Below are 27,789 nucleotides of genomic sequence, written 5' to 3'. Positions count from 1 at the left end.
TAATAAAGCGAAATGCTATCATTTTACATGTTATTCTTGGAGGTTTCGAGAATGTTTCGAAAGCCAATCTGTTCAGATATTTCGATCTTTCTTTATGGTAACTATTCGAAATAAAGTAATGTCTATACGATCGCGAATCTCGTATTAATTATATATTGCAGTTTCATCGGGACACAAGGATGATATTTTCCCGTTTATCAACGATACAGGGTTACCAAACGTATTAGCGATTTATTGCTTATTAAATGTTATTTCTTAATTTAACTGTATTCTAACATATTTTATTTCTTCGTCTTATTTCACACACACACACACACACACACACACGAAAAGTCACAAAGATCAAAGCTTGGTGCAATCAGTATCTTCTTACGCGATGAAACCGTCGTAAATACCTTTTATTTTCACCACGTAAATACCTTTTATTTATCCACGGGACAATTTATTTTTGGTAAGATTTTGATAAACTCGAGGCAACTCTTATTCCTTACCATCGATGTTCACCCACGCTAACAGTAAGTTACTCGAAAAAGATTTGTCTTAAATAACTCTTTCTTCCTATTATACATGATATTACGCCGATTGATAATACGATAAATTATATCGCATCATACATATAATATTAATTACGATTAGCAGCAATCTGTATCTACTGAAAATTTGTCAAGTTTTTTATTTTTCTTCTATCGTTTTCTATATTTGTCAATAAATATTTGTCGAGCAAAAACTAAATATAAAGGGAGACATTTGAGCAAGGGATAAAAGAGATGCGTGCTGTCAGCTCTATTCCGAGGTATCCTAAATTTTGTTGCATGTCTTAAGTCTTGAAAGAGAGGGCAATTGGACGGTCGTAAAGGGCTGAGATAAGAGCCGCGGACCATGTACGTACTTACGTAAGTATACATGTGTTGTCCACGTTACCTTCACTCTCTACCGGGCTCTCGCATAAATTTCAATCGAACGCATCCCTGTACTCCTTTATTTTCTTTTCGCCGATTCGATGCTAAATAAAAACGCGAAAAATACGTTCCCACGAGCAGCGGTTAGACCGGACGTTATCCGTATGTCACGATCCCGGTTGCGTATCGACTACACGAACCAAACTTCGTTTACTTTACTTTATTATTACGCTATGCGTTTCGTATTATCGAAATCACGGTACGAAACGGTTATTTCGCACGTTGTTCTTCGTCGTCGGAGACGAAGCAGCTCGTTAAATCGTTGGGAATAGAGCGAAACGCGACCAAGTCCTTTCGTTTTTGTTTTAAAAAGTCAAAGGCTACCGCGGGTCAACAAAATTGTGAAACTCGAGCTTGTTGCTGGCAAGACGAACCTTAGGAACCGCCACCGTTCTTGCAAATGTTTCGCTATGAAATTTCTGTATTCAGCGAACGCGAATCTGTTCTTCTAATCGCACGTCGCATCGACCTCTCAAAGGGACAATGACGCGTTTTAATTGCACGATCTTTCTCGCTGATAAGAATTTTTGTACTTCAAGACGAGATAATGCGAACGTTACCAACGTATATTTTAAGGCGCGTTTCGTGGAAACGCGCGGATGTCAGATAAGTATCTTCGAAACATTCAAGAAACGTAAATTTTTACTCGAAACGCTTTCTATGTCAGCGTTGTTGAATGGGTTACGAATGGATATACGAACATAATGATTAATCGTATCGATAACAACGCCATTTCCCTTATTTCGTTTCTTTACATAAAATAACAATTCATCAATATCGAAGATTATAATATATAACTATTAATACGCACTATGATATTTCAAGCAATTTTCATTCGTTATTCATCACGTTGGTATTATTCTATTTAGGAAACGTTAAAACGAAGGAAAGTTCTACGTCTTGAGAGGTTCCGTTGTATACGTACTTTTTGGGTCAGAGAGAGAGAGAGAGAGAGAGAGAGGGCAATGAAAATTCTTCGTTTCACAATGATTCGAATAAACACGATGCAAGGTATACACGATCACAAATAGACATAGTTATCGATCAACGAGAATACATGTACATACGCGTACACGTATGATAAACTAGTTGCAAGAGAGAACTATCGGCTAGCCACAACTTATTGTAACAAACGAGAAGTTCGGTAGAGGCGAAGTGGTATAAGCAGGTTTTATCTAAAAACGAGTCAAGTACGGGCAACGATATATAATATATATATATATATATATGGTATTATAACGATATAAAGGATTTCGATATAAGCTTTGCAAGTTTCTTTCTTAATTGCTTTCGTCTTCTGCGATAGAAATATAATTAGTCGACGATACGAATCATATTTATGCTGCCTTGCGGCTGAAGCCGTGATAGTAGCGTTTAAATTTTAACCGAGTAACGCTTCGATTCGCTGTAGTGCGATTAAAACGACTTCGAGTCGTGTAATTTAACTTGTATAAACATAAGTTTCAGGCAGCTTAAATTCAATTAGTTTGACTAATCCGAACGGGGCTTTAGATCGAACTAGCCATCGTCGAGCCGCGAACGTCAGGTTCCGATGATCCACCTAAGTATCGAGTTTACATGTAACTTGCACGAATGCCGTTTTTCTTCTCTACAGCTGTTGTTTGCACGACGAAGACCTACTCTGCGTTCGCTGTTCACCGCTTCGCGATAGTGACCCTGGCCGAAGGACCTGCCGACACCTTCCAAGTGTTACGCGGTCCAAGTGTTACCGTATAACAGTGCAAGAAAATCTCACCTTTCGTGTACTCGGGTGTCACACTGGCAACCTGAGATCTTATTTGGAGCGTGTACAGGTATACGCGTATGTATTATAGCTGTATTCTTCCCTGTTGCTCTGTAACGTGACCTATCAAATTCGTTGTTACTCGTTTCCCTCGATCAACACCACGTTTCCGTCCGATCGTAATCTATTTCGCCCTTCTTCTCGTTCCATCTCCACTTTGTTCTACCTCTAGTTGTTACGTTTGCGTAACGGAAGTAACAGCAACGCCGGAAATAATAATTTTTACTCCAACGTAATAGATTTACTTTTCCCTTAATCGTCCAATCTCCTAATTGCATTAACTTTTCAAACTTATGCAAATATATCGAAAGTATGACCGCTTGCCTTTATTCGTTGTTTTTTTTTTTTTTTACCAACGGGTTTCCCTCTCGCGGTAATTTTGAATTAATATAGAGCGAGCCAGAAGTAGAAGAATGCCATACATTGCTGAAACAATCCACGGAAATTAGCTCGCATTCGTTCAAATTATTTTGTAATTTTAAACTTTTCTTGAAAGTTCGCTTCAGCAGATTTCCGAGTAGAACCTATACATACATACATACATACATACGTACGTACGTACGTACATGCATACGCACATATATGTTTTTTTTCTCTTTTTAATTAACTGGCATTTCATTAAAAGTTTTAATTTCCCCGTGCAATTTAACATACAATATGAAAGATAATCATATCTGGCTCGCTTTAATGTCCTCGTGAAAGCTTTGGAAACACGTATCCAGTATTGTTTTAATATTCCCCTGGTTCATCAATTACCATATCCAATTAGTGAAATACGTACGTTGAAATAACATGTTAAAACAGATAATAAAGTTCAGTTTTACAAGAAAAAATATTTTCTACTAAATCTCTCCGTTTATTATCTTACGAAAATAAATTCATTGTTAGGCGTATATTTCTCTGAAAATGTTGAAAATATAATTATCCTGTAAACGATGAAACTTATTTAGTAAAATTAAAATTAAAATTATTTGGCATTACGAAACTACGTCAATAATCGTAAAATGTAACTGCGTACAATATACCGCGTGAATATATTATATCGATATTACCGTCGTTAAATTACTGGTATCGATATTAATATTACGAGTATTACTAAAAAAAAAAAAAAAATAAAAAAAAAAAAAAACAACGAAAAAAAAAAACTTTACGTTATGCATGTTTGCATTTATATAAAATATTTCCTTACTACGAATGGGATTCCTTCGTCCATTAATTCCTTATCGAATTAATTCCGTTTTTATACTTATCGTTTTTATACAGTATTCTAACAGCGTATAAGTAAGTGAAAATTCCTCTAATTATAAGAGAACGTCGTTATACGTAATCGTTGACGCGCTTCGTCAAAGATCGCGCTCGTCGTAGCTTCGGACGAGGATGATCGATCGGATGCGACGAGAAATCTTACATAAATAAAATATTTCACGGCTGTTCGACCAAATACGCAACATAAACATCCCGTCTCGGTACATTTGTCGCGTATTGCGTCCCGGTATGTCCGTATTTATAGGCCCCTTCAAAATAGTTTGAGCGCGGTGTTGCAAAGACCGTAGAAATTCGCGAGAATTCACGCGTGTAGGATGTAACATTGCCCGGTCGGTTGTATTTCATCTTCCAAGTTTCTCCGCCAGTCTCATCCTTCGAACAATTTTAATTATACCCGCACTTATACCCGACTTATCATAGATCGGTTCGTCGAGAGGTTAAAAAGCATAGGTAAGGGCACACATTCGTCTACATATCGAATCGTTTTATTACTAGACAGTAGATATTCATGGAAATTCACATGTTCGTGAAAATAAAGGAAGGAATAAATCCTATACGCGGATTTGTCCCATTTATTAAATATTATATACTACTATAACGAGAACTGTGCTTGATCATTGTGTTTGTATCGTCTACTAATATTCGCTCTATTCTATTCTATTCTATTCGACGTAGTTGAACATCTTTCCTTTATAAATCAATTTCTAACGTCAAAGATAAAATTAAAAAAAGACAACGTTGTACTTTTGCCTCTTTGCCTCTTCGTTCGTTCGTTCGTTCGTTCGTTCGTTAAATCGGAGATCGGTTTAGTTTCGAAAGATCGAATATACGGCGTTCAAAATTATCGAGTATCTCTGTCAAAGCGTTTAAACAAGCTAAACAAGAACATCGATATCGCGTATCGTTTGGCCGTTTCCGGTAGCAAATAAATCTCCGGTAAAAATAAATCATCCTCGTTCAGGTACGTTTATGCGTGGACCGTGCGAAATAATATGCCGATCCCGGCGTAACAACAAGGTGTCCGGTGATTAATTGAGCGTGCCGATCCCGACAATCGTTAGAGCGCAAGGTGTTGAAACGACAATTACTGTCACAGCGATCTCGCGGTGTATAATACATACGGTAAAGAGGAAGATGTAAAACTAAAAGAAGGAGAGTAAGCAAGTCGCGAGAGGGACACTCCTCGTGCCCAAAAGTGCGCGCGTTTCGCTCTCGGCATACAATGCATCTTGTTGGCCCGCGCCCCTCCCGGAATCCCGATCTTTCGGTTCAACCGACGTATTACTTATTTATTAGGACCGTGCCCGGGTGGTCCGCGACATGACGGAATCGATTACGCGAATTCGCGGAACTGGCCTTCCTGGCCCGAGTCCCTTCGGAATTATGCTTACACTCCTTCAGATTCGGCTCTCTTCTCTTCTCTTCTCTTCTCTTCTCTTCTCTACCTCCTCCTTTGAACTCGTTCGATCCTCCATCTTCTTCCGTCCGTTCCACCTTCGCCGTTCCTCGCTTCTTCTTACAGACCCTCCCTTCAACCTTTTTCCAACTCACACACACACACACACACACGGCCGCGCGCGCTTACCGTATTCTCACGCATACCGACACACCCACCCTTGTTCTTCTTTTCTCTCCCTTACCCGATTCCTGTCGTGCATCCAGCGACTATCCCTTTCCCTCCGCTTGGTAGAAGCGTCCCTGTCCGGACCCGGTCGACGTTAACGTTCGGCTTATTATGTAATCAGAATAACAATAATTGTTTCGGAACTTTCGACTACTCATCAATCCGGGTGACAGCCGATTGCCCGCAGCTACGTGTAGGCATCGCTCGTTTAGCAATCCGTGGATAAGGATCAGAGGGCGGCGAGTTTCGAAGAGCTTCGAATTATCTTCGATTTTGTGAACTTTATCGGTAGGACCGGCACGGAGGAGGAGCAGATATTGGGAATGGTTTTCTCGCGAGTTATGGCCTCCTCTCTCTCTCGTTCTTCGAGAGTACTAGAGGATGGACCGGATCCTAAGTGCCCGCGGAGCAAATTATTACGTTCGTACGTAATTCTATGGATAAATTTTCGCCGCGACAATGTGATTTTTTTCGGGGCGGCAATGTTGGTGACTAGGTGACGATAATACGGTGTTCGCTCGTATAATATTCACCGATATGAAATTCGTTTGCAACACTTTACGTTTCTTACGTTTATTACGAATCGATAATTCCCCGTTAACTTGCAGTTTCGCGTAATGATACCGTTATGAAATGAAATTAAATCGAAACGCGTACATCCATCTGTATACATCTACCATATTATTACGTGGGTGTGTACACTCGGAGGAATATTTATTTCTCGCGTAAATATTCACAACGTTGACATGCAACGCACGAGATACATATTGATACAAGTATTTTGGACAAGCTCTGGTCCTCTATTAACGATATGCGTATTAAAAGTATATTTTGAATTAACAATGTTCCGTCGAATTGCGTATTACTGCGATGATATAAATTCGAACGCAAGATATGTACATTAGAAAAATTGGAAAATAACTTTATGTCAATTATAAGTAAGAATAATTAAATACGATAGGATTGTTATATCGTACAGAGCGATTTCCCACTCACCTATAAAAAATACATTTATTCCATGGTTTTTGACAATCACGAAATTTCATTGTCCGAACGGCAAATTATTGATCTTAAATATCTATTTTTGTCGTCGACCGAACAATAGATATGTACGCAAGCAAGTTGAAAAGATCGCGTCGTATTAAAAACCGCAAACCACCTGCTGAAATATCTCCGCCATTCTTCGAATAATATCGTAAGTAAGTGGCAAAGTGTAAGTGTAACGATATACATCGATACGAACAAAATCTATGAAAAGTCTTTAAACACTTTTTTTTGCCTGTGTACCGATTATGGTAAGGAACGAAGAAACGCGATGTAACGTAGAACGAGAAAGGTAGGGACGAGGGTGGATGTTGGTAGGGGATGAAAGAGGGTTAAGAAACAACACTATAAACGTTGCAATTGTATGTACATTTTTTATTTGGGGGTTAATATAGTAATTCTCGTAATCGGGGCGGGTGAATACGATTGGGTCGCGCGCGTGTTTTGTGTTCGTGTGTGTGCGCGCTCGCGCGCGCGCGTGTGTTTTTTTTTTAGTCCGAAGAGCGAACGTGGGATTTAGGTAGCTAGCCTCGTCCTAGCCTCGTGTGCGCATTCACACCGTTAATTAGTCTGCAACGTTTTGCGTGTTTCGCAATTATTATTACTTCTTTTTGTTTGTCGTTTGTTCGTTCTCGTTAATCTCTCTTGTAAATACTTTTCATCTAATAATTTAATCGCGTACGTAATAATTCGATTAATCAATAAATCCGTAATAAATCGGTATAAATGTTGAATCGTGTGCGTGAGTGAACTAGTGGTGCCGATCCTGTCGTAGGGCCGGCTAGGAAGTCTCGGTAGTAACCAGCGGTAAACGTATCACAAGTCATGTAGCAATCATTTATGCATTATCGGTACGAGTGTTCAAGAATCGAAGCTACTTTGCGCTTTCTCTCTCGTTCTCTCCCTCTCTTTCGCTCCTTTCCGCGCATGCTCTCTTTCTCCCCAGAGATGTAAATTTTTGTTTGAAAACTATTCTCGGTATATATCAACGAACAACGAGTACCGGTGCTTCGGCTGTTTCCTCGTCTTAACGGTAGTGGAAAAAAAGAAGTCCGTATCTACTGGCTGCGCAAGACAACGACAGCAAAAATAACAACGAAAAATCTCTCTTCCTCTCTCTCTGTCTTTGTGTGTGTGTGTGCGTGCGTGCGCGCGCATTTCTAGTTACGTCTTTATCCTCGCGAACGACTTTAGCGCGAGCGACGAGCGAGTGTCGAGTATTCGTTAAATCGTACTGCACCGATCGCGGCCAAACGACTCTCTGAATTTATCTATAGTAGAAGTTCGCGCCGCGTCGCGCGTGAAATACAATACGATCGCGTGTATACATATATTTATATTGTATACACACACACATAGACACGCACGCACGCGTATTACGTTAGTTACGTATAGATATTACATATATCGTAGCTAACGTTCGGCACGAAAAATGTCTTGCATATTTTAGCGAGAAGAAGGCCCGCGGAGAACCTCTGATCGCGTTTGCCCGATTCTATCCTGTCGATATACATTCCCTATGTTGTATGTAGCAGTTACGAGTTCCGTGTTCGATTCGTCCGGTCTTCGACGGTAACGTCGATTCTCGAACACTCGGAAATATTGTAGTTATAGCGTAGCGCAGTGCCGCGATGTTTACCGTTCCGCAGTTTCACCTATTTAAATAGGTGTATCGCAGGACACGCGTTTGCCACCACGGCCCCCTGCGCTTAGGTAATTGTTATTGTATATCAAACTTTATAAACTGTAATACAATGTAAACCTGTAAAAAATATACTGGGTGGCGGCGGCTCTGTATAATATAATAAGTAGTATTATAATCGTTATGGTACAATCGTAATTCGTATAAATATATCGTTATATTATATTTCTGTAATGTGCGCTTCCTATGTTGTCGTTTCTTTTTCTCGCGTTCCATGTTTTCGTCGTGTAGCGTGCAAAACGGCAGCGTACCGGCCGCCGATCGCGTTCTATTATTTCCTTCTGTTATATTTCGTATAAGCGCTTGGTTCGTTGTACGGTAAACGCAGCTCAGCACCATCGTAGGTATATCTAAACGTATCAGGGAATCGTTTTATATATCGTTTTATACGTGTATACATGGTCGTTCGGCGTCTGTACACATTCTTTGTCGCGAAGGAAACTATATTACGCGTAAATACGTCCTCTTCCAGCTTGTTTATTGTAAAACGAATTATTCTTTCTTAAACACTGCGCGAAATCAAGGCATATAAATTATTTTATCACTTGCTTCGTATATTCTCCGTACAATCTTGCGAAATATTTTACATATAAAAAACTAAATCGCTAATCGACGAGATAACCAATAACGACGAATATATACTCTGTTGGAATGAAATTCGGCGCAGTGTTTAAAGAATCTTCACTCAAGGTAGATGTACATTATGAGGCTGCGAAAACTCATGATCGCCGGAGGAATAATATATTGAATGATAGCGATAAAGATATATATACGTATGTATATGTATACATATATATATATAATAATTATTCCTTCGATCAAGAGCATCGAAGGCGCAGCGATTACCGTACCACGAATAAACAGCGTCGATTTGTTATCTTCTCATGCGCGCTCGGGGCGAGGCTAGGGCGATTTAGGAACTACGTGACAGCACAACCGATGCAAGTAACTATTTCATCTGTTTTCTGGATTTTGTCCTGTTGCTTTATACAATGAATTCTCGGTGAAACTCGATATCGACGGTTTCTATGTCACGACCGTTGGAACTCGGCCAAGAATGACCGATGGAACGTTTCATGCCCGTGTCGAGTGAAAAACCGTCGAAACTTCGAAGAGATCGGAGGCAAAATTTTGATAAATTTCGACTTTTCGTCAGATCGATAATAACGAGTCAAAGTGATTTTATCCGGTTACAAAACATCTGTTTTACCAAATGTAAAACGAACGAATCATGCCGACGGTTGATAATACCACGACGGAGCAAATAATTACAATCTGCGAAGCGCCATCTCTTAACGACGACGCGCACCGCCCAAGACAGTTTGCACTCGATACACGGTACTTTCGAAACTTTCATCGCACGACGACGACACAGAAACCGCGTGTTTTATGCACTCGTTCTCTTTCTCTCTCTTTCTCTCTCTCTCTCTCTCTCTCTCTCTGTCTGTCTGTCTGTCTCTGTCTCTCTCTCTTCCTTCTCATCTCAACATATACGTTCATTCAGTTTCTTGTTCTAACTAATTTCACGCACCCTCGCAAGTTTATATCTTATTTCGTCTTTCTATCACTCGATTAAAGGTTGTATCCGAAGGACAATATTCGCGTTGCACAATTATCGATAAATACAATATATATATATATATATATATATTGTATGTACGTATATATTACGCATAAATAATCGATTGCGCGCTCTTTGATTCTATGTACAAGTGTAGTTCCATGTAAATTAAAAATAATTCCTTTTCGGAGGTGTATCTCTTTCTTCGCTTTCTCATCCTCGCTGTCTTACTCTCATACTCGTACGCTTTCTCTCTCACTCTATCACCACAATCTGTCTGTCTGTCTCTCTCTCTCTCTCTCTCTTTCTCGCTCCCTCTCTCTCTCTCTCTCTCTCAACATGTAAATACTCAATACCTTACATTCTTGTTGCAGTTCGTTCTTTTTACTGTTTTATTTTTTCCTCTGTTTTTGTCAGATAAAATCGTACTATCTCATTCTCGTACCGTAGGAACTTAAGATGGTGACTTCGGTTTCGGAGTCCCAGAAAAATCAAAGGTATTTCGTCTGTCCTATTTGTGTCGTTCGATATAATATAACTGTACGCATAGGAGTAGTGTGATCATCGGTGTAACAGCGTATACGTTGTAGCGGCGGTCGCAGCGGCAATGGTTTTAAAAATATTTACGTTCGAACGGTGACAATGACGGTCGTGGATAGTGCGTATAATGACAAGGATGGTAATGACACGATATCGAGTTAGAATGATCACGACAATTACGATATAATGCCGGCGATGCACCGATAACAACGTAGAAATGACAATAATTTCTTTCGCTTAAGGACTAACGTATAAGAAGATAACGAGTAATAACATTGTGCGAGAAATTAGAGCGATAAAGATTCGGTAGCGAAACGAAATGACGCGTTGAACGGAAAATAGGAGGAAGGATATTTTAAGGAATCCGTTTCGTTTCGTTAGAAGCGTTTTCACGATCGGAAATCCTTTCCGGTAATGATCCGATACGACGATGTAGTTGGTATTATCTCGAGGCGTCGTTTGAAATTTAATCCTCGCCGTATCGCATTATTTGCATCGCAACGGAAAGAAAAACTATAGAATTGATTGAAATCGACTAATGCGAACAGAAATGAGGGCTAAGATAACACGGGTCGTTAACGCAAGCTTGTGAAACGGGACGTAGCAGATTCCTTAAGACATTTTCCTTACGACGCGCGTCGTTTCGCTGGTTTCTGTTAAAAAAGTGTTAGAGAAATCTGTCGAACTACTAAAATTAACGATACCGCGATACAACTAATGATATGTGGCCATCGCGTTTTGTACATGACGATCGTTAAACGGTGCGAGCAGATTGATCCTTCCCGATCGATTCCAGTTATATAATGCGTAATATAGATGGTAAAGTTAATTCTAATCGCAACGCTAATAATGACGCTAGTCAAGAATAATAATTATAATAATATTAATGATAATAATGATAATAGCAACGATAATAATTATAATAATAATAATAATTATAATAATAATTATAATAATAATAATAATAATAATAATAATAATAATAATAATAATAATAATAATAATAATAATAATAATAATAATAATAATAATAATAATAATGGTGGTGGTGGTGGTGACGGTGATGATGACGGTGATGATGATGATGATGATGTATGACAATGATGATAACAAATATACAAATAATAATAATGACGATAGCAAGCAGATGACAAAGAATTAATAATTGCGTCGGTATATACGTAACAACGGCAATGATAACGGCCGACGGTTTTTTGTGCCGCACAGAATTCGAATACAACCTTTCGCCGTGTCCTGTTCGTCCGTGTAGTCAAGATTACTAACAACGAATCGACGATTACTATCGGTTTAAATCGTTATCAACTGGTTTCGCGTGCCCTCGCGACGATTCGACTAACTTGTACTACGCGCAATAATATCCGTACGTTTCGCGATAATAAAGTAACCAATCGATACACGCCGCCTTTCCATCTATCCGCTTTTCTTTTTCCCCCGTTTTTTCACCTCTCTACTTACGCCCTACGCGACAATGCGACAATGTGACAATTTTTCTCGATACCGTTCACGCGGGTACGCGTACGCGCGCGTATGTGTCTGTGTGTGTGTTTGAGAGTGAGCGAGCGAGCGAGCGAGCGAGCGAGCGAGCGCGAGCGCGCGCGCGTGTGTGAATACGTGTGAATAGGCGAGTACGTGTGCCCGAGTACGTGTCCGTATATCCGCCTGTATGAACGCGTATGTCCCTCTTACGCAGCTTCCGAGTCTCTCTTTCTCTCTCTTTCGCGCGCGTAATCGTACTTCTCGTTGTCAGAGATGATCGTCTTTCGCGTATATCTTGCACGTTTTTCGCTTGTCCGATCGTTACGTTCTCTTTTGCCCGAAATAAGTTACTCGCGAATGGTCCGTGGCCGATCTCGGCTCTCCGTGTGTACGGGGCTCGGGACACGCTGCAATATGTTTCGCGATCAGCAGCGGGTCGGAACTCGTTCGAATTTACCTGAAAGGCATACGAAACAGGCGTAAGCTTTGCTCGACAGAGTATCCGACCACGTACAGATTCGTGTGTTTACGATATTTTTTTTTTTTTTGTTTTTTTTCTTCACCCGTTTAACTGTAAAATAATACTGAAGTGTGCACATGGTGCCTATCACATATGTCTATTTACGTAGTCTCTCTTTCCACAATCGCTCTAATAATCACGCGCACGATCAGCCGCACACATTTTCCTTCCGCTTTTTTTTCTTTTTCTTTCTTTCTTTCTTTCTTTCTTTCTTTCTCTTTTTCTTTTCTCTTCTTTCTTTCTCGTTGCTTTCTCTTTTAATCGTTACACGCACTTACAACTCGCGAGCCAGAGAAGAGATCCTGCGTCTTCTCTGTTTCGCTGTTTCGCCTCGCTTTCGCACTCATTCCCTAGATTTCTCGCTAGCATTTCATCGGCTTACTCGCTCTTCTTCTCGTCAACAGAGTGGATTAAAAAATTGTTAAAACCAGTTTCCACGTGGTCATACCGCTTCGTACGTCTCCGACGTTTCACGCCCGTTTTCACGCGTCGTTGACACGGCTAAAGTCGAGTTAAGGATAAACTGTAATCGGCCCAATTTACGAACGCGTAAATCATTCGCGTAACCTTAACGATATCCGTTGGTACGATGCGATCGTGAGAAACCACCTCGATGAGACGCGTGTAAAAGTAAAAATCGTAATTTTCGAACTTTCGAGCAAACCATCGTTAACTGTACGTAAGTAAAAAGGTAAAATATCGTGGCTATTGTTATTTGCGTAAAATACGATAGTCGAGGAGGCTGAACTCACGGTATAACCCGTCGAAGCAGTTATAAACTCTTTCGAAACACCCTGTATATATATATATATATATATGTATATGTATATACATACATATATACGTGACATATATGTATATGTATATATAATATATATATGTACATGCACATATAATATATATATAATATATAACATATAATATATATTTATATATGTGTGTATATATACTGTATATATAATATTAATAATCAATAATAATATCAGTTTTGTATCGTACAGGCTATTTTGGGGCTGAAAGCCTGTGGTTTCTCTAATATCTTTGCTTAACCTCCTTGTCGAACCCATACGCTTTCTCCCATCGTTACGTTATACTTACAAGTTATTCTTTAATAATATATTTAATCTCGCTCTCGCTAGGCGTAGCAAGGTGTCACGTAACGGAATTAACCATCTTCTTTCTTGCCGTTTCCTCGCCTCTCTTCGCATATCTTTTTTCTTTTTCTTTTTTTTGTCTTTTTTTTTCTCATTTTCTTAAGATTCATTAACGAAATAATGCATCGTAAATGTATTATAGCTTTACGTTAATTTTTTGTTTGTTTCTTCGTTACCGTTACTTTTACAGTTTAATACGTTAGCTCTTTTTTTTTTTTTTCTCTCTTTATCTATCGTAGATTTGTCTGTGGCTATCCCTGATGTGTTAGTTACCCTGCGCTTCCGTCTGGTTGTCGAAATATTGTTGCGAAATTGTGGTCTACGATTAAAATTTCGTCGTTTGTCCCGTGTTTCGAATACGAATTTTGTTCCTCTTTCCTTGTTTCCCGTTTCTTTGCATCTGCTCGTTTCCACTCGTTCGTTCCACCCCTTGTTTCCCACTGGCCGAACAAGGTTCGCGTTTCCGGGAGAGCTCGCCAAGATTTACGATCGAACGGACACGCGCGGCTTCGTCTTTTCCTCTGGCTATGCTCGCCGAGCTTCGCGACGTTTCGGCCGATTCGGTTCGGTCGTCCGCGTGCTTTCTCTCGAGTCGGGAAAATCTTGATTTGAACAAAGCGAAAGAAAGGGGACGAAGCGTCGCTAACGATCGACGGTGGTACAGTTACGTATTTACAGATCGATGTACAGACGTTCGTCCGTTCGTCCGTCCGTCCGTCCGTCCGTCCGTAGGGGATATCGCAGCGGTTAGCGGGAGTAACGCGTCTACCGGGACAACTCGAGGCCGCGATACTTGCGGGGCAAGGGGGAAAAAAAAAGAAAAAAAAAAGAGAGAATCTTGGCAAACTCGCACCACCCTGCGCGTGATTATTACGTAAAACCCGTTCCGCCCTAGAGTCTGGCGATCGTAACGTGATTTTACGAATGCACGTAATTCCGGTCGTCGCGAGCGTTTCCTTACCTAGCTTTCGAAACCCTATCGAGGACCGATGCAAACGGCTCGCGCGAAAGTGACGTTTATCCGTAACGAATATCGAACTGAACTATATCCGCGGTTAACATCGGGCAGGTAGCGTAAAATAATGGTAGTCGATTGGAAGCTCGTTTCGACGCGCTTCAACGGCGGCAGCAAGACGATCCACGGATACGAGGTATTGGGCGATTGGTCGCGATTCGTTTCGTTTTAATCGTGGAAACATCGACGATAATAAGCACGGTGGAGTGACGTTCGATCAGCGTCGATTCAGATAAATATCAGAGATATACAGCTACGTCGGAGAAGCAGAGATCGGTGTAAAATTAAAAGACAACGGTTTCGGATTATCGCGTATGATTGTCAAACGAGTAACGATCGTTCAACGCGCCAGCTTGCTGCCACCGAGCGCGAATTGCAACAGGTATGTTAACGATCCGCGTATTAAACTATCGTTCGAGTCTTGTAAACCTTAACTCGTGTACATCACAGGCCACCAGGATGTTTTCAAAGTATTATAGTAAGTAAGCGCGTGTGCGTCTCTCTCTTTCTCTCCCTCTCACTCTCTCTCTCTCTCTCTCTCTCTTTCACTGGCGTACGTCACTTTCTCAACGAGAAGTCTGCAAGTCGAAACAGCCAAGTATACGGAGTATTCTTCGACGATTTTTCCTATTTCACGTAGGGCGGCCGTTGCATTTGCATTTGCTTTAACCGTTTTACAGTACTATTATTTGGTATGATCGCTGTTGTAGCAGGAACTATTTATAGCGACGATACGAGGAGAGTCGTGCGTCTCGTCCACCAGCCAAAGTCTCCGCGCTTCCAAGCACCTTGTTGCGTTTCTTATCGACCGAAGGGTAGATGGATTTTTTGGTGAGAACGCGTAGCAAGCGCGTAACGGGGGAACGAGCACCACAAAAGGACACCCCGTCGATGACTCTTCTTCTTCTTTCTCCATCGAGCTGTCTCCGGACGAGCCGCTAATTTAGCCAGGAAGAAGATACGAGAGAATTTCGCCGGCACGCTCGACCGAGTTTCGAGCGTTTCGCGATCGACGGACAAAGGGAGTTGTCGAACGTCGATATTTTTGTCGACCGAGTAAGTCGGATAAAGTCGGAGTAAGACGGAGAAATACGGAGAAAAAAAAAAAAAGAAAAAAATAAAAGATGGAGAAGATGAGAAGAACGGGCGGTGAGTGGTGGGTCGTAAGCGTGGACCGTGCAGGGTGGAACGTCCGTCGAGCTTACATATCCCGACAGCTGTAAACCCGGCGTGGTGGTAGTCAGTCTTGCGAGAAGAGAAGAATTTCGCGGGAATATCGGGGGCACGCGGCCTATCGTTCTGCTCGTTTATATGCGAGTATCGTAAGTGTTTGACGTGTACGTGTGTCGAGAAATCGTTAAAAGGGATGGTCGGTTTGAATCGGACGTGTACGCGTCCGTGGTCCTTCGACGAAGACGACGACGACGACGACGATCGGCGCGTGACCGCGCTACGATATCACGCGTGAAACGTTCTCTTTTCTAATCCGAACCATTTTGTTGAAGTAGCGTGGGCGTCGACTGTGGCGGTTGCGGCTGCAGCGATTCGTGATGATGATGACGATGATGATGATGATGATGATGATGATGGTGCTGATGATCGACCGGCGATGGCGTTCGACTGACGTGCGAAGCATTAAGATCGCCGCCTGTGTTAACGTTGCCGCCACCGCCGCCCCCGCTGCCGCTTCCGCTCGGGTTGCCGCACGCGTTGCCGCTCGCGCTACCGCACGCGTTGCCGCTCGCGCTACCGGTCGCGCCGCCACTCGCGCTACCGGTCGCGCCGCCACTCGCGCTACCGGTCGCGCTGCCGCTGCCGCACCCACTCGTGCCAGCGGGATTCGCCGCTGGTTCGAAAGCCTTTTGTTCGCTTGGCGGAAGTAAATGCACCATGCTAACCGGCACGGGGAACGCGGCGGCGGCAAAGTCCGGAAAGAAACCCTGTGATAGATTAGCGCTGAGCAACGAATGATGAGGAAATACAGGGTCGTCGCCCGGGTGCGGCGGTAGACCGGCGAGCGGATGAGCCATCTGCGTCGGCGGCTGGACGGCCTTAACGTTGTTGTTCAACGAATTTATTACTACCTCGCTCGTTGTCGAGCCCGTGCAGTCCCTTCTCAGTTGCTCGAGTTTCAAACTTTTCCCGTATTTGCCACGCACGTACATCAATAGACTGTTGTACGGTATACCGAAGATTCTGCTCGCTTGCGACGTGGTCATCTTCTTGTTCCAAACGTGCTGCAACGCCTCGGTCAGCTCGGCGTTCGTCCAAGACCGTGGCGGCCCGCCTCTGGGTGCGCTGTGCTGACCTTTCGGCCTTCCCACCGGTAGTCCTCGGCCGCTGTGGTCTGCCCATCTGCGCGCCACGTCACCGTCGCTCCTGTGTTTCTTTGGCTTTTTTCCCGAATGATGGCCGCTCAGACCGGTCGCGCCGAAAAGTCCGTGCAACGTTTCCGGTTTAAAGCTATCGTGAAGATCCGCCAAAAGGGATCCTCTGTCGAGAGCACTCGCGTGAGGAAACAGTCCACCGCCTAGAGACGCGACACCGTCCAACGGAAACATGGTCGTGACGGAACTTCGCCGCGGTGTCAACGGAGATTCTTGTTGCTGCTGCTGTTGTTGTTGTTGTTGTTGTTGTTGTTGCTGCTGCTGCTGCTGCTGCTGATGTTGCTGATGTTGCTGCTGTTGTTGTTGTTGATACGAATGCGTCCTGTTAGGCCCGTGAGGACTGCGGTCCCGCGGATGATGACCCTCAGGCGGAGGCGGCAATTGACTCTGCGGATGATTCGGTATCCACTGGGTCGCTAACTGGCTCAGACTCGTCAGGTACTCGCTCTGCGGCGATGTCAGCGACAAGGCCGACATCGTCGGTAAGCCCGCGGCGGCGGCGGCCACCGCCGCTGCTGCCGCAGCAGACGGAATATCTTGGAGGGAACCGTCGGGATGCAGCAGACTCGTGCCGGTTAACGGAGATCCCCTTGGACTACTTGCCGCTTCGCTGCTCTCCGCTTTTACGTTGTGATGGTCGGTTCCGTTGGGCGACAACGATCTCTTCATCGAAAGATTCTCCGCTATATCCTCCAGCTGTAGGTGGTTCTGCGTGATCGAGTTCGAGGGCTGTTGGTGTTGTTGGTGTTGCGATTGTTGATTAACACCGGCCAGATTCAATCCGCTCGTCAACGGGCTAAGACTCCGCGGTGGATAAGGTCGACTGAGATCCTGCGGCACCAATTCGCCGGATCTTCTACGCGGCCTAGCCTGTTTTCGTCGAGGTAACAGCGGCGATCCGCAACTCTCTCGCGGCTCGCGTATCCCAAAGTTCAGATGGCCCATGTGCGGTAACCTATCGCGATGGTCCCTGCTTGGGTGAAAAATGGCATTCGTCGTTGACGGCATCGGTTCTCGCGTGGACGGCGGCGCCGTGCTTTCCGAAACGTTGTCATCCTCCTCTGGAGTTTCCTGTCTCGCGCCCTCGGGTGTCGACGGCTCGCCAAGCAGCAGATCGGCGGTCGGTGTTTCCGGCGGCGACGTTGGCCTCGGTTCCGACGAAGCTAATCCACGTACCTGTAGACTCTCCGCGGCTCTCATCAGTCCTGCGAGTTCTTCGCGACCGACCCTCACCTCGCCACGGTACATAAAGTCGATCAGCGCCGCTACTTCGTGACCGGGAAAGTCCTTTAGCACGATCACCGGATGTTTGCAGGGGTGCTCGGCAAATATCCTTTCGAAGAATGGGCTGAAATTCAAACGTTTCGATTTACATTGTCATTCGATCGATATACTCGATCGCTAAAATCGCCTTAACCAAACGCATCGTTATCTCCGTCGATGTCGAGATTCGTGCGTCGATTAAACGTACGTCGCCGTCGCGTTACCGTTTCCGTCGAATCTGTTTCCGAACGTTTCTAATCGGTTATCCACGCTGTACGCTTCGTACGAATAAATATATTCGTAGGATCGAAGAGCAACACGACCGTAGTCGTTCTTCGGTCCTTTTATTCCTCCTAAGACGATCACGTTTCGTCTATACCGTCGTTGTCAAAAACTTAACTAACTTACTTGCTTACAACGAGAACCGAGTATGCACGATCTTTACGACGCCGGAAAAGAAATTTCTGCAAAATGTACTGCAAGCTATTCGCGTGTATTTACAGTGTGTTCGTTACAGAGTTACCGTTTTAAAATTCTGACGAATATCCGACTAGAATGTAAATGCGAGCGGTAAATTTGTAATCGTTGCTGTCGCGGTGTTCGTATTTCGCCATCGAACTATTTACGCGAAATATGGATTATCGATTACCGCCTTGTGTGCCATGCACGAATAAACAACGTAGCGATCGTCGACTTTCTAGAAGAGCGACGCGCGTCTCGGAAATGTCGCGTCGCAGTTGCAAGAGACGGGAGCATTCGCAACTATAAACGGGCGATAAGCGAAGGAAATTATTCGTTGCTTGAAACGTGTGTCTGGTCCCCTTCGTTGTAGTTTGGCCAATCGGCAAGAGAGCGGCGGTAACTCGATTTGCTGGCAGAAACCACGGGCAAAAAGTTGCAGCGAGAATCAGTGGCGTTTCCATACGAGACTTTCGCTCGATTTTCGCTTGCTTTTACCGTGGTACGTTGCGCGAGAACAGCATCGCCGCGTTGCGTACAACGAAACTGACCAACAAGCCGCGAACGAACGAACGAGGCGAGTGTCTCGACGGACCAAGAACGTATCGTTCGATGGAGATCGACACGGGGGAAGACGACGTACGTCTATGAGCAGATTTACGTAAAATATTAGAAGAATAATATTAAATTATCTATGCTGGATCCGTTGATTTAACGAGTAGTGACTAAGCTTCGTTCAAAGCTATCTTCTTCGTGTACTTGAGCTACTTCTACCATTCCAATTTATCAACTATATCAACGATTCCTATCAATCGCGTAATAATATTTCCCTATCAATGATATTTTTACCAAACGTATATTACAAATCGATATTTAAGATATTTAAAGGGTCGAATATTTCTAGAATCTTTAGCGGTAGATACGATGGGCCGTCGGAAAGTTGCAAGCCGAGCTTCGATCTTTTCCAATTTGACGCCAGATATCGTCCGAGTAATCGTCGCCGATTCTAACACGCTGAAACTTCGAACGAAGAGCATTTTTTCGTAATTTTATCGTCGAGAACGAAAGAAAATTGGTATTTTCGGCACTGGTAATTCAAAGTTGGGAGAAAGATCGTCGAGAAAACTTTGAGCTTTTATTAACGTCTATCTCCGTTGACGAACTATCCGAAAAACGCGCAAATTTGTCAAATAAATAATTTACAAGCTGCAACGCGAGGTAAGGCGGTATACGAATCTCCGAACGATAAAAATTGTTCTTAAAATTTATGTAACACGGCAACTTAACTTTGCAACGACGAGAAACAACAAACTACGTAATTTTTATCGTCAATATTTTTATTTTACCGTAGATAGGTAGACATTTTCGCTTAGCGTTGTTATCGTATTACATACTGAAAATTTAGCGAAACAAAGCCATCTTCGTCGACAACGATGATTCGTCGATATTGTTTACTCGACGTATGTCACGTTGTTTACATAAATAAGTAGACGCGTGAATCATACTCGGACCACAGGTATATATGCAAGTGTAAATCGGTGCTATTCAGTTTCTAATATGACTAATACGTCGCTCTATCCATCCGATCGTGATAACTTTTCTAACTTTCAACCATGCACTCCAACACCATCCTACATTTATTTCGATTCTTTGGATATTTACAAACGTACGCGGCATTCTCGTGTTTCGCCGTTTCCAAAGTTGATCAACTTTTACAACGTACGAAAAGCTATGAAAAGTATAGCTATTTAAATACGGGTAAATTAATTAGTGCGAAGATATAATTCTTTCTCGCTCTGTACGATCCGACCAACGTTCTTCGAAACGAAATATCGTGGAATATTCGAAGGAAAAACGATCGTTTTCTCGAATCAAGTGGTCGAATGATTACCCGTAGTTAAATATATTCTCGATCGTTTGTAAATACTGTACGATATAACGAAGAATACGTCAATGATATTTCAACGGATTGTTCGATGAGAGAAAGAGAGAGAGAGAGAGAGAGAGAGAGAGAGAGAGAGAGAGAGAGAGAGAGAGAGAGAGAGAGAGAGAGAGAGAGAGAGAGAGGAGCGAATAGGAAGAACGTAAATGAAAATAAGGTAAATACGAGTGTGTGTATGGTTGGTGACAACGTGTACGTATTAACGGAAAGGTCTGCACACAGCTTTGAATAGCGTCGGGTTTCTTACCTGCAGGCACTAAGCACAACCTTATGCGCCCTGAGGCTGGTCTCGGCGCAGACCAGGGTCACGTCGACAAGCATCTCCGCGTGTAGCAACGCCTCGAAGGATTGAAGTATGTGCGTCTGATGATTGTTCCATCGTAAGGAATAGTGCGACTGCAAAGCCATCCCATCAGGACTGTCCGCGGCGCTCGACATTTTCTGACCGCCGCTCGTGCCGTTAGCGGAGCCACCTTGCTCCGTCTCCTCGTTCTCCTTTGTACCTCGAGGTTCCGCGTTCGTTTTTCTCTTCCATGCACGCACGCACGCACGCGGCCACGCACGTATCGCCAACGATATCTCCCCTTCGACACTACGTTGAACGGCGCTGTACTCCTGAAACGCAAATTAACAAATGCCGTTAATTTATCCGACGCGATCGTCCGGATCTAGCGCTATAGGAATCGAATACGACCGATTGAAAGTCTCTGAGAGACGAGAAACGATGCTAACACGTTAAGGCAGGAATAAGCAAATAGATGGAAAGTTTGAGCTGTTCGAAAGGAAAATTGGGAAGAAACGTATGGCGATTGATCGAAAATCGTAGAAACGAGCGAAGATGAATATTTCGAGTCGAACCTGAGATCTATGGTGTTTGCGATATTAAAACGTCGCCGATGTATCAATGTCTCTCGTACCTTTCGTTCTTCCTTCTATATAAGCTAAGTATCTAGTAAACATAATATACGATAAATATAGTAAATTAATCCTTTAGCCGCTCAACGATGCGTCCGTACGTCGTCGTACACAGTTTTCGACCGCAGTTCGCTTTGTTTCTTCGTACGTCGTGGCGCGGCGTCCATAGTTGTCGATAGTTGTCGATAGTTGTTTCGAATTGTACCACGTCCAATTAAATTATCAAGCTTTTTTTCCCCCATATTCTTAATACAGTAATATTCCTTTTATTTTAATATCTCGCTTTTCGTACGTTCTCCTTTTCTCTTTAACGTCATTCCGCCAACGTCGTTGTTTATCTCGCATTACGAACAAACAATGTTTACAAGTTCCACGCTAATTGCGATAATCGATCGTTTTAAAATCCATTTTATTCGGACGAGAGTAAATCAAATCGATAAAGCTGAACAAAGTGGAAATCAGAAAGCACGATGAATATTTTATATAGAGCTTTTATATAGTTTCGCGAGAGTAGCTACCGTATAATGTCAATGAACGTTAATCACATTTCTATTTCAAAATATCGCAATTTCAATTTAAATCGTCATCGATATACAAATTTCGTATGCGAGGTTCCTCCTCTTCACCGAATACCAGTTTTATGGAGAATAAAAAGTCAACGGCGTTCTAAATATTTCAGATGCATTTCGATTTTGTCACAAGTTCTTTGATAAATATACGATCGACGAATAGTTTGAACTTTATTTTCTGGTAAGCAAAAGCAATATTTTGCACGATCTAATCGACTACGTTTACGACACTAATGAGCTTAATCGCTTCTCCGATATCTTCGTCTTGCGGTAGCACCGCTTAAAAATCATTCGAGTTATTTTAAACGGGTAAATGAAATGATATTATGTCAAAGAGATCGAAGAATTTGAAATGGTCCTCTGTCAAATTATATATATATGTGTGTGTGTGTGTGCATATAGGTAGGGGATATTAGCAGATGGTTAAAAAAAAAAAGGCGTTAGATAGAAAGCGTGCGTTGTTACGGAACTTTGTACGATCGAGCGATACTTTGCTCCGTGTAGGAAAGTTTCGGAGAATGCGGAGACCAACGAGATCCGACTACGAGTTTTACGAAGAAGATCCGACAAAGATTCGTCGTCTAATCTTATTAGATTTTATCTTTACCATACTCGCACAGTTTGTCATCGAGACGAATCTATCGATCGTTGGAAGGGTGTTGCAGAATATTTATAGGCACGCGGCAAGAATGTTTCACGAATGCAAAGCGCTTATTACGTTTGATAAAGGTTTTCAGCAGAACGTAAAGGGAGAACAACGTTAACTATCGGCGAATTAAATTCAATCGGCCGGCGATTTAGCTGTAACGCGTGTAATTTTCTAGAGAAGCTCGTGCATCTATATGACGATGTTGCGCGCATTATTATCCGGAGAAAAAGAGATTTATCGATTTCCGTTGTACGGATTTATTAGTCGGCCAACGAAAATTACTCGAATTTGCAATTTTACACGGAATACGTTTACACGCGGCAAACGTCGATCGAACTTGGATGCTGCACGATGTATACGAATTAATTAAAATTATTTGAACGAATGGTTGACGCGAAAACGACACGTTCTCGTGACTTTCGTATACGGTGTCACCGTATCGATTCTATTTTTACGTTTGTTGCTTTTCCAAGGAGAATAAATTATTTGTAAAGAAAATATTCGTAATATGGCGATGGTTGGATGGTTGGAAAAAAAGTTCACCGTTCGCCCTTGTTTTCTATTATTTTATATATATTTTATATGTATGTATTTATGTATGTATGTATGTATGTATGTATGTATGTATGTGTACACGACGATGTATGATATATGAAAAAAAATTCGACGTTCGTTGTCGTCGAAGATCGAAGTATTTATTCCTTTATGGAATTATGGAAACGAGAGGATAAAATTAATAGGAGAATTAATTATGAAAATAAACGGATAATACGTTGATGAACTCGGAACGATGGTTACGAGGATCTTTGCCTAGGCAAAGATATCGCGTACAACTTTGCAACATTACGGAGAATCAAGGTTATACGATATACGGTAGTAAGAGACTTTGGAGCAAGTTGGAGAATGCAGAAAAAGTTCGTCCTTTGGCGCCTTACTCTCGATGTTTACGATACGAGTCAATGGCTCTATTTTGAAACAATGTACGTCTCGACGTTTCATCGACGAAACTCCGTGTGGTACACGTAGGATCGTTATTGAATCGGAATGCGTTATTCGGTACGATGTTAGAGAATGTAAACGGTTTACGGTGCGTACGAAAGAAGAAGGAATTCAGCGGCTTACGGAGGTTCTTACTGTTTTTCTCTGTTCAACAACACTGTTTTTTCTGTTCGGAACAAAGCGTCGAAATGAAAGTTCACGGCAGGGTTACCAGGTTGCGATCGGACGGCAGGAGGACCGATCGAAGCGGCGTATCGGTGCTTGGATCATTCGCCGATAGTGGCGAACCTGACGCAACGTTTAAACACCGAAACTCGGTCGGAATTTCAGACCGTGCGTTGTTCCTACACGCGGCTGGCTGTCGGTCGGAGGCGAAAAAGAACGTAAAAAGAAGGGAAATCGTTGGAGTTTCGAAAGTGGACCCGCAGGCTTCGCGAAACCGCGGTACGTCACTGTGCGCCTGCCGAAAACTCACCGCGAGTTTGTTGTCAAACTCGCACGTGTTCAGAGAAAAAGTACAACACGGTGTCTGCAGATACGGCCCGTGTTATCCTTCTCCTTTTTTCTTATCTCTCGCTGTACGTTTACACTGGCGTGGAGCAGTTTTGCGAGCGTGGACTATAGACTCGGACGAAAGAATATACGGAACGCGGATGATTTCATCAATCGCGGCATCCTCTACGAATCTCGAGAAAATCAACGGCTAACCTCTATCTTGCGAGAAAGTTGCCGACTCGTTCTTTCTTTGCCGATGTTTGGCAACTTGGTGGCTATCACCGTACGATGTTCCATCGTATTTGCTCCCTCGGATCTTGAAAAGATGAATTCTATCGAAACGGGACTTTATCGATAAATAATTTATTCGATAGCGAAATTTCGCGGATAACGGTAGATCCGAAAGGGTGATTCGTTCGAAAGCGAGCTTTTTCAAATTCGTATCCTTTCTCGCGTTTATCGGAGAAACACGCGGTCTGATAATTTTCAAACAAAGACACGATACCGTTTTAGTTTGACGTTAAACGACTATAATAACCATAGGGCCGTGTTTCGCAATTATTACGTTGATTCTTGCTTATTCCAAATACACTACTAAAGGTGACTTTTCAACGAAAGAGCGTATATTCGCGCGTATATTCGAGCGATTGATTAAACTTTTTTCGTCGTACAAAGATCCGGCAAAATAGGACGGATCCTGGTTTTGTCGTGTACACGAACGGTCAACGATGGTGGGGGCAGGGGGGCAAGGATAATTTCACCGCGTGAAAATGTGGTTCGGTGGACGGAGGAAGCGGAATAAGAAATTACGGTTAAAGAAAAGGAATCGTGGTAGACGTTATCGTCATACGGACGCGCGACGATCTTTTGCGAACGATCTCTTTTCGTTCGTGGTTGCTTGGAGAGGCGAAACGCTAGCCAGCCGAGCGAGTGAAACTAGTCCGAATCGGACTATTTAAATTTGTTACCTTTCTGTCGCTCGAACCAGACACGCGCGATCGTTTCGACGTGTCGGTAGCAGTTATCGATACTGCCGGACGAGATCGATTTACCGATCGATCGATCTTTTTTCACGTTTTCCATGGACGACGTTACACCTATGACTGGTAACTAAGCGTTCCTCGCGTGAAATTGGCGACGACGACGACGACGACGACGAGAAAAACAGAAGGCACACAACACTGGATTCCGATGACAAATGGTTCGCGTTACGAGTTGGAAAAGTGGCGGGACGATTGTTCCATTTGCCGCAGGGCCGATCCTCGCAACACTGTTTCTCTCACTGATACAGGGTAGAACGACGAGGTATCGGCGACGAGAAGCTGCAGAGACGACGAAAAGCGTAACCGTGGTGCACTGATCCGATGGTGAAAACGCGCCGTATACTCGGAGGGAGGTTTCGTTGGCGGGAAAACGAAAGACTGGCGGCGGACCGCGTGGTTGCTGGCGCGTATATGCGAGGAGGAAGAGGAGACGGATAGAAAGCGCGCGCGGGAGAGGGCACGAGAGCGTGGCGCCCCTAAACGATCAGCTGATTTCTCACTGTCATCCACCACCGTCTTCTCGATAACGTCACAAACATGTTCGTCGGTACACGTAGATTGGGCTCCTTCGCGCCGGTATTCTATCACTCGGTTGACACTCGGTCACTGTAGATCGGTAGCCGATCGTTAGCCGCGCGAAAGACGATCATTCGATTTCACCGTGCGATGATCACTGGGCTGGCTGCGACTTCACCGAGCGAGAGTAGATCGACCCACGGGACTCGTTCAACCATTAACCGTTTCGAGGGAAGAACTTGCGAGGAGAAAATTTGAACGGAAAACTCGGGCGTCGCTGAACAAACAAACAAAAAAAAAAAAAAAAAGACGTTAAGAGAAAACTGACCGTATCGTGTGGCTTGCGTGTGCGGCACAGCGGCGTCGGCGACGGCCGATCAGTGAATGCGCCGTGACGTTAGGCGCCCCTCCTAAGATCCCCGCCCCTCTCGCTCCTTAAACATCTCCCTCCCACACGACGCGTCATCTCTCTTTTGCCGCACGATACATGCCGCCGCTGCTCGCTTGCTCGCACACTAACCAACCAACCTCCCTCTCTCTTACCGGCCGCCTGCCCCCTTTCGCCCGCCAACCCCTTTCCCATATGCTTTCTCCTCTTCGTCGCTTTACCGCGCCCCGCGCGCAATCCTACCACCACCTCTCACCACCCCTGGCGTGTGTCCTGCCGCTCCAACCAACATTCGCGGACCGCCAACTACCCCTTTCCTTCCTTTCTACTTCGGCCAAATCTACCGTTCCATGCGAGACGCGCTCCTTCTTGTTGCCCTAACTCGCGCCTTTCCTTCCCCCGGCTATCCATCCTCTCTCTACCCGGCGCGCTTTGCTTCGCACCACCGTTCCTCGGCTAGCTACCACGAATCCACGCGTTCATCCGCCAGCCGATGCAACCGATAAGAAAACTTGCAACACGTGCACGCGACCGATTTCACGTTTCTCCACGTTTCTCCACGTTTCTCCACGTTTCTCCACGTTTCTACTCGTTTTGTCCCATTTCCAAACGCCAGCATGCCGTCAGACAGTATGTTTTCTTGGTAGTTTCGCTCGATCGTGTACGGCTTCCATCGAGACAGCCGTACACCGCCGCTTCGTCCATCTCTACTCCACCGTCTCTAGCTGCGTTGCGTGATTGCGAAATCACGCAATTACGTACGCGTGGTCGTCGTTCAACGTAATCTTTCGTTTCTTTCGAATCGCTGGAAATTCTTGGACTCGCGTCGTCCGACAACAACGTTGAAACGTGATTGCGCGGTCGCCGGCAACCGTTCAAGAAAAACGACATCCACGCCTCTTGCGAGTCGTTGGAAACTCGAAATACGCAAGTTCGTAGATCGATGGCCGACCGGAGACGATAAATACGAAGCAGGTGTCGTAAAGATTTCGAGGACGGTGAAAAGCGGAGGACGAGGAGTCAAGGCCGTCGCCGGAGGTGGCACTAAGAGGGTGAATTCCAAGTTCAGCACCTTTCGAAGGTTCTTGGATCGCAACGGGACACCATAGGAAGGTAAGAACCGTAGATAGTTTGCCCCTTCCACTTCCCAACCATGCTGGCTCTCTTACGCTTCCGTGTTTCCGTCCGTTTATATACCGCCGCCAAATACTCCGGCGGCGTCTCTCATTCTCTAGTCGGCATTTTTCCACCGCACGACATCGCGTTTAACAATTTATTATACGTGTTTATAATTTATTATACGTTGTTAGCTTCGATTTATTTTTAGAAATATCGTCCGACGAAAAACCAAGTTTTTTTCTATATACAGTAAGCGACCTATGTACATCGCTGGCGAATAATATTCCTGTACGATTTAACGTTATTAATCGATTAAGCGATAGATACGGTTCGCTACATTCCACCGTCTTTTCATCGAG

General features: G+C 43.7%; 1 protein-coding gene across 1 annotated transcript; it reads right to left on the bottom strand.

Moving 5' to 3' along the window:
• Positions 1 to 16,167: 16,167 nt before the first annotated feature.
• Lov (BTB/POZ domain-containing jim lovell protein) lies at positions 16,168 to 26,288 on the bottom strand. The gene is made up of 3 exons (XM_072006681.1): positions 26,252 to 26,288; positions 20,985 to 21,352; positions 16,168 to 18,421 (listed from the first exon to the last, which is right to left on the bottom strand). Exons 2-3 carry the CDS (start codon positions 21,173 to 21,175, stop codon positions 16,168 to 16,170), a joined length of 2,445 nt encoding a protein of 814 aa, XP_071862782.1. The 5' UTR covers positions 21,176 to 21,352; positions 26,252 to 26,288.
• Positions 26,289 to 27,789: the final 1,501 nt, after the last annotated feature.

This window comes from Bombus fervidus, chromosome 7 (assembly GCF_041682495.2).
Source record: "Bombus fervidus isolate BK054 chromosome 7, iyBomFerv1, whole genome shotgun sequence".
In the NCBI taxonomy this organism is placed as follows: Eukaryota; Metazoa; Arthropoda; class Insecta; order Hymenoptera; family Apidae; genus Bombus; species Bombus fervidus.
This window is presented reverse-complemented; position numbering and strand designations above follow the sequence as displayed.

Excerpts from the sequence above, each read along its gene's own strand:
- Lov (XM_072006681.1), bottom strand. The coding sequence starts at position 21,175 with ATGTCGAGCGCCGCGGACAGTCCTGATGGGATGGCTTTGCAGTCGCAC. Across the intron at positions 18,422-20,984 it reads GTTGTGCTTAGTGCCTGCAG|CCCATTCTTCGAAAGGATAT; the intron begins GTAAGAAACCCG and ends TTTGAATTTCAG.